The sequence below is a fragment of the Zootermopsis nevadensis genome, unplaced genomic scaffold (assembly GCF_977971745.1).
Source record: "Zootermopsis nevadensis isolate Lab colony 2312 unplaced genomic scaffold, Znev_1.0 Znev_ptg000017l, whole genome shotgun sequence".
Classification (NCBI taxonomy): domain Eukaryota; kingdom Metazoa; phylum Arthropoda; class Insecta; order Blattodea; family Termopsidae; genus Zootermopsis; species Zootermopsis nevadensis.
In genome coordinates this window covers 18,256,692-18,265,057 of record NW_028259149.1, presented here as the reverse complement: position 1 = coordinate 18,265,057, position 8,366 = coordinate 18,256,692, and the positions used below count along the sequence as shown (strand labels likewise).

At 36.7% G+C, this 8,366-nt stretch overlaps 1 protein-coding gene across 1 annotated transcript; it reads left to right on the top strand.

Annotated features, from left to right (window-relative positions):
• Positions 1–129: 129 nt before the first annotated feature.
• On the top strand, positions 130–2,556 carry Naxe (NAD(P)HX epimerase). The gene has a single exon (XM_022065387.2). It carries the CDS (start codon positions 806–808, stop codon positions 1,586–1,588), a length of 783 nt encoding a protein of 260 aa, XP_021921079.1. The 5' UTR covers positions 130–805; the 3' UTR covers positions 1,589–2,556.
• The last annotated feature ends 5,810 nt before the right edge of the window (positions 2,557–8,366 follow it).

Below are 8,366 nucleotides of genomic sequence, written 5' to 3'. Positions count from 1 at the left end.
ACGGAATACTCATTGTGCTGTTGATGAAGGCAGGAAGTACCTCAGAAAAATTGCTAAACTTCTATCAGACTATGATGCAACAAAGAATAATACAAATTATCTTGATACTTGCTGTTGTGAGGACCAGAAATTTCACCAAAATTATGAGAATGGATACAAATTAAATTTTTTCCAAGCATTTCTACCAGTGATAATTTTCCAGTATACCAACACATTTCAAAAAAGGAGTTTTACGTTGATTACATTAAATAGTTGATTGTCTTTTAAAGGGCTCGGATGAAGCCGAGGAACTTCACATCTGACGACCGTTATCAAAATTATTGAGTAGGATGAATTAGGTATAGTTGGTATGATCTTTGTAAGACAATTAGGTGAATAGTAGGTGGATGTGTTACCGACTGATCAACTATACTCGCATAGACGTTCAATTTTTTAAGTTTCTGATATGTAATCTGTGAATCCGTGATGAATGGATTATCTTTGAACGCAATCGAGACATTTGTGCAGTACTTCCTAACATAAGCTTCCGGATAAGTGTTTGTGTCTGCTATTGTTGGTACGAGTTTTGTACGACAAAAAAAGATAATGTTAATAGTACAGGTGAATGTTATACCGAGTGAACGACACAATCGGTCAGACGTTCAATTTGTCTTTAGTTATCGTTGGTTTGAAGTTTGTAATCGGTGATCTGAAATGAATGGATAATCTTTGAACGTAATCGGTGTGTTGGTTAGTAACTTGTGGTTGCGGATAAGTGTTTATGTCCTGGAGTTAATTGAATTAGTTATTTAACGTTATTCGTGTTATGCGTTTATTGACAGCGTTTAGTAGGTTTGGATTTTTTAATAATATCAAACCCACTTTGCTGTATAGGAGTTGTTTACACGCTAGGACCATGGTCAAATTTTTAGGGCAAAAGGAAGCCATGAACATCGATATAGAGTTGTTCAATGAATATAAATTTAGCGTGGACCAATTAATGGAGCTCGCGGGTCTAAGTTGTGCTGTGACTATTGCAAAGTGTTACCCATCTGATCTAAAAGGTGACAACGTTCTTGTGATTTGTGGGCCTGGAAATAATGGAGGTGATGGGCTTGTTTGTGCTAGGCATCTGAAGTTGTTTGGATATTGCCCATCTATATATTATCCAAAACGTACTGAGAAACCTATATATCAAAATTTGACTACACAGTGTCAGGCAATGAGTATACCATTTTTGGAAGACATACCAAATGCAGAGGCATTGAGCAAAAACTGTTCACTTATAGTGGATGCTTTATTTGGATTTAGTTTCAGGCCTCCTATGAGGCCAGAATTTGTTTCTGTTGTGGATACAATAAAGAAGAGTGGAGTCCCACTTTGCAGTGTTGACATACCAAGTGGATGGGATGTAGAAGATGGTCCTCCTGAATGTGGAGGTCTTGAACCAGATTTGCTTATCTCTCTTACAGCTCCCAAGAAATGTGCTGAAAAGTTCAGAGGAAGATTCCACTATCTTGGAGGACGTTTTGTTCCTCCTGCTTTGGAAAAAAAGTATGGTCTTGAACTGCCTAAGTATCCAGGTACAGAAGTTTGTGTGAAACTGTGAATGGTACATGCTGTGCAGAAGTGGATAATTAATTAATGCTTTTTGTAAAGATGGTAGTAATATGTACTACACTGCATACATTGTTTCGTGCAATGGAATGCTTCAGAAAACTGTGGTTATATTGCATTATGAAATTAAAGATTTAAAATGCTGTAATTTGTAAGTTTCAGGAGTCATTAATTTTAATGGGTGCTTGAATCTTGCTTCTGAAATGATAGTTGTATTGGCATTGAAGGTTGTGTTTTGAATTAATGTGTCTTTACTGTGTATGGTGTGATCCATTAGTGAATTAATTAATTTTAAAGTGCATTACTTTATGTTACACCGAGTTTGATGTGATCACTGTCAGTTATAGAGAATGGAGTGAGAGAATTTTTAAGTAATTTCACAGATTAATGTTTAATGCTTATTTATTTAATACCCAAAAAACAGTTTGGCGCTAAAATGATATGTATGTTATATAGTAATGTCAACGGAGTTTAACAAACATAATTTATGCATATGTTTTATCATTATCGCATTTTATAAAGAAAATTCTCAAGAACAGTGTCACCTAGTACAGTTCCAGTTATGTATAGCTAATGTTTTCATGTTTGGTAAGAACTGGCTCTAGGATTATCAGTGTGTGGAAATACTGAACTGTCATCATCATTACAAAGTATAACATAGGGTAATAAATAATAAGTAAAATGTCAAATATAAAGAGGTGTGTTAGGTACTCTATATGGTTCAATTTGTTTAATTACACTTTCTTAATCACCTAGGATGTATGGTGGTGAATGGACGGATGGCCAAGAGTGTTGAATTGGGAAACAAGTAGCCTTGTCCAGTTTTTCATGATGTAAACAGTGTACAATACTGAATGATCTGTAAATCATGACCCAAGTGTCAGAGTGCTTGTTCTGTTTGTATCTTGTCTTTAGGCACATCACGAAATTGAAGGGCAATTAAAAGGTGGCTGTCTTCTGCATTGTTGCACCATGTAGTTTAGTAGAAGTTTACCGACGCTTCAACTGTCCTTGTTGCCTCTGTCATTTTCCTGATGACAGCCGTCTTAAGACTCACAGCCATGAAAACCTTAAATCCTATATTGAAAATAAATTATTTTCACCAAGTTTCCCCTTCCCATGTTATCCACCAGCAATTAATCAACAGATTTTGATTAAAGGTGGTATTGGAAAATCTGAATTAGAAACTGTGGTGCTAATTTGTTCTTGTTGGTTTTGAAGCCTTTTTTTTCAGCTCAATCCTTTGTCAATAAAGGATAATGGAGAGTTGTAGTATTTTAAAAGTAAGTAGCCATTACTGCAGTGTAACAGTAAAATGTGCAACAAGAAAGTTGTGTTTCTTTGTAAATGAAGATGCCCAAGATATTTGGTATCAGTTTATAACCTTTTCAGGTGAATTACAAGCAAAATGGTTGGCCAAAGTGTGACCAATAACCAGAAGAGAGAACATGCAATGGTATATTTGTTCTAAAAATAATGATTGATACATTAGGAGTAATATGATTCCATTTTTTGTATTGTATCCAGCATGCATACAAATTCATGTGGCCTTCCTATAACTGTGCTTCCATCGCCAGACAGTGAACCATGTAATGAAAAATATAACCTCAAACTGAAGCCGATAATTTTTATCAAGATGATGGTCCGGTAACTGGTGATTTCTGTCGTAAGTTGGCGACGCCGAATGCGTTTGTAAACTGTGAGTACTATCGTACAGTGTTTTGTTGGACGTATTATCGTGAAATGAGTTTTCTTATTAGTCGAAGGTACATTTTTACCTGTGTACAGTATATTTTAGTGAATGGGTAAGACTTAATTACATATTCCATATGGTGTTTGTGTTATTTATAATTATTCTATAGCCAGTCTTATAACCATTACAATATGGAGAGAAATGAACAGTGGTTTGCTATAGGTTATGTTTTCGGCTGCTTCACGCGCACAAAAGCAACATCTTCTGACGGTGAGTAATGTGGCTTGGAAGGCAAAAAGATTAATTTGTTTTCATTGGTAGTGTAACAAGGGAATTAATTATTTGATCAGTTTAATTAACATGTTCTGTCTTGTCCTCCACTTCAATGAAGGGCAATTCTGGTTTTTAAGCCAGAAAGTTTATATTTTGTGGACAAACCGAATACTAATCGAACTGAAACCGAAAGTGATAATTGTATTTTTGTATGATCTGGCGTAGACAATACGCTATCGTAAGTTGAAAGACCTAAGGAAGGTACAAGAAGTGGTTCCAATTTTTTATGTTTTCTCCCTGTCATTTAATCAATTCCCGTCTTTTTTTGGGTTTTACGTGAAAATTCTTTGTTAAATTTAACCGTTTTTTTTTGTAAAAACTATAACGGTACCTTCAGGTTATGTTTAACAATTTTAACGCATCCTGGCAATTTTCTATTTATATTTTAAACAATTGGCTTTGTTTCTGTGTATCATCGTATGAAAGTAGTAAATTGATTTTAATTAAAGCGCTTGTGAACAAATCAATGAAATGGAAATTGAAGTTAGGACGATTTTTTAATAATATGTCGTTAGACACATTTATAACGCCTGATTCCATGGATGCTGGTGAAAGTGGCTTGAGGGAATTTTTGTTTTCTGTCAGATGCCCCTTCCTTCTTGCTGGTCATAGAAAGACATTGGTAGACGGTTATGAGGAAGAGAGAGAACGGGAAAGAAACTTATGCTGTCAGGTGGGAGGGTCAAAGGAATCACAGTCAGGAAGATGTTGGAGTTCCACTGAATTTCCTTGGCGTCGAGGAGGGTTTCTGTTGGCAGCCCATCAGCTATAATTGGTTGTCGCACGGGACGAAGAAAGGTGGGTGGAGTCAGAGGCTGTGGTTGGCTGATCTTCTGATACCGTGAGAACCTTTGTCAGTTGGGTATACCCTAAAGGGGGTTGGGTTGCCGAAATATAATTAGAGCCAAGATTTAAGTATTCTGTAGGGTGACAGGTGAGAACTGGACGGCTTGGATTTATTTCTTGGTAGAGTCTTAGTTCTCACTGCCGATCTAGACGAGTGTGGGGTCTACCCAACTTACCATCTTAAGCTAGCCGCACGCGGTTTATTAAATCGCGTGCGGCTAGTCGCACGCGATTTATGAAGTCGCGACTTTCACAACGCGACTACGCGCGACAAGCATTTATCAGTATTTAAATGTAGGTTGAAGAGAGCAGCCCTTACTGTTCTATCATGTCCGTCGTGGGAAAAAGCGAAGTCTTCGATACTGGATACATCCCATGTTCTTGGAACGTTCCACAAAAGGCGCATTCCATCTGCTGTACGACGAGAAGTTTTTCAACTACACAAGAATGAGTGTGAAATCGTTCGACCAACTGTTACAACTGATCAGGGAGGAAATAGAAGGAATGGATACAAATTTTCGCCAGAGCATACGCCCTGAAGAAAAACTCATGGTCACTTTAAGGTATGCAAAATTTATTTCAGTTATTCATTTAAATATCTCCACCTAGTCTGAACCCAGCGATACAGCAGAATTCTCCAAGGAGTGGTCTGATGTTGACGGCCTGTCCGGATAGGAGGTAGAATAATAACCACGTGGTGAATGGTGTGATGAGAAAACAAGTTGACTTTTATAGCCGCGCGCGACAGCTCTGCCGCCTGTCTGCCGCGTGTGTCCTAAACTTAACCGCGCGCGACTCGGCAGTCGCGCCGCGCCAGTGGATTTTGCACCTATAAAAAGCAATACAAAGCGCACGGCTATAAAAGTAACGAACTTCAACCAGAGCGAACTCAGTGACGCTGCAGGTCGCACGCGGGAGCCGGAGCTGCATGTGAGTTGCCTGTATTCCATATGGCGATGTCCGAGAAATCTTTTAACACAGAGTTGTTCATTATGGAAATTGAAGAACGACCAGCACTGAGGAACAGCGGTATGAAGGAATATTGTGATAAAAATATAAGAAAAACTTTGTGGGAAATGGTTAATATTTTAAAATCAATAATATATTGTAGGTGCGTCATATTGTGATTTATTTAAATAGTATTAAAAATATATTAAAATTGGCCGTCAATCACAATATAAGATAATTAAAAGATTAAAATATCATTTTTTCGTTCCGTATCGAGTACTCGATTTACATATGGAACATTTACGACATGTTTCGGCTATCATGGAGCCGTCATCAGGTGTTATGTTATAAACTTTTTAACTGAATTACAGATTTTTATGATTTTTAGTTTTCATTTTTCTTATCATTTTCTCGTCCTTCATATTGTATCTTCATTCGTTGTTGTGTCACATGTCACTAATATAATTGTATGTCGTAGTGATGCCAATGTTGTGTATATTGGACTGTGAAGTAAAGGTTTCAAAACTATTAATGAAAATTGAATATAGAAAACAAAATAAATAGATGAAAGTAATCATGTAAACTTACCCGAGAAGTAATATCGTAGCAGTATTAGGAGAGATTGGAGGTATACTGTATCGGATCGTGGCTGGTTACCGACTGCGGTGCTAGTGGGTGAAAGGTGGTTTGTCAGGGTTGAGGTCAAGGTACTGGAGTGCATTAAAAATGGGGTTGTTAAGTAAAATATTATTATCATTAAGGCATATGTTTTGTTTATAATTTTGATATATGTGATATTTTTTTATTGTATCTCTGTGTCTTTTATTTTTTACTATTTTTAATATGTCCATTGTTTCATCAATTGTGTTATAAGCATGTCCTGTATTGAGAATGTGTTTTGAGTATGCAGAACTATCTTTATTGTGTTTTATGGCTGCTATGTGTTCTTTGTATCTGTGTGTGAAAGTGCGACCTGTTTGACCTATGTATATTAGAGGACAATCTTTGCATTTCAATTTATATATACCTGGTAAGTGGTATTGGTTGTTTATGTTCGGCTTCCAATGCTAGGTTTTCGATCCAAGTTTTTTGTTTATGGTGTAGATTGTATTTTAATCCTTTGTTCAGTAAGTTAATTTCTTGTTGTGTGAAATGGGTATTTGTAAGGTTTTTAATACGACAAGAAAATGGATGTGGTATTACTTCTGGTTGATCATTAATGTTATAATTATTTTGTATTTTGGTTTTAAGTTTTTGTATTTTAATGTTTTGTTTTTGATATAATTTTGTTAGTTCAATTTGTAGTTTATATATTATTTTGTTTTCTATAATTATCCAAAATTCTTTCCATATGTTTGTAACTTCTAAGTGCTTTTTATATGTTAATAAATTTAGTTGGCATTTCTTTTTATAGAGTTGTTTGATTTCTGATTTTATGTATAATGTTTCGGCTTTATATTTTATCAATGGTAAATCTGGATTATTTCCTTGTATTTTAATTCTAGCATAATTCGGTGTTATTTTGTTTTTTATACATATTTTATTAAATCTAATATTGGCGTTGCATTTCAGTAATTTTCGTTTTAAGTTTATATATTGATATACGCTTTTGACTTGATAGCCGAAACATGTCGTAAATGTTCCATATGTAAATCGAGTACTCGATACGGAACGAAAAATGATATTTTAATCTTTTAATTATCTTCTATTGTGATTGACGGCCAATTTTAATATATTTTTAATACTATTTTAAAATCAAGTCTTCAAGCTAGACAAGAAAGCGAACACCACGACTCTGATAAATTATTTTTGTCGTCGCTCCTGGATGACTTCAAAATAATACCAGACTACTGCAAAAGTACGACTAAAATTAAACTGATCGAGTTGATTCAGAGTTATCAACCTCAACTTGTTTTCTCATCACACCATTCACAACGTGGTTATTATTCTACCTCCTATCCGGACAGGCCGTCAACATCAGACCACTCCTTGGAGAATTCTGCTGTATCGCCGGGTTCAGACTAGGTGGAGATATTTAAATGAATAACTGAAATAAATTTTGCATACCTTAAAGTGACCATGAGTTTTTCTTCGGGGCGTATGCTCTGGCGAAAATTTGTATCCGTTCCTTCTATTTCCTCCCTGATCAGTTGTAACAGTTGGTCGAACGACTTCACACTCATTCTCGTGTAGTTGAAAAACTTCTCGTCGTACAGCAGATGGAATGCGCCTTTTGTGGAACGTTCCAAGAACATGGGATGTATCCAGTATCGAAGACTTCGCTTTTTCCCACGACGGACATGATAGAACAGTAGGGGCTGTTCTCTCTTCAACCTCCATTTAAATACTGATAAATGCTTGTCGCGCGTAGTCGCACGCGACTTCTAAATCGCGCGCGACTAGCCGCACGCGATTTAATAAACCGCGTGCGACTAGCCGCTAGTCGCACGCGGCTAGTCGCACCAGTGGGTTTAGCTTCCAATAGAGAATTTAGGTCACCGTGGCATGGCGAGACGTCAGATCGCGATAGGTAGGGGTGAACCTTGAGTGCACTTGTCCGGTGGGTTTGACACTACAATGACGTGTTTTTGCGGATTCTTATTTTGGCGTGAATGTACTCGAAGAATGCTAAACGTTCTTCAGCGGCGTCTGCCTTTCAAGAATAGCGCGGCATTTGTTATTTTGTCCGAAGTTCTGATAGAAAAGGCCTTATTTTGATCGTATGGCGCCGCGGTTTGGAATTTTTCTCTGAACAGAACAATCTTACGTGCTAAGAGGACTAGGTCGTTTACTATAACCGAAATCTTTGAGGTTAGATTTCCAAATGGTCTTCAACTAAGACCTGTCTGTCTTATTATTTATAAAATGTAATGCACGACGCATTTTACCTGTGCGTGAGATCTTCGGTTTGCATTAAGCCACTGCTGTCAGCAAATTAGAACAACTTAAC

What these genes read in the sequence shown, in the direction of transcription:
- Naxe (XM_022065387.2), top strand. Translation starts at nt 806, where the DNA reads ATGCGTTTATTGACAGCGTTTAGTAGGTTTGGATTTTTTAATAATATC.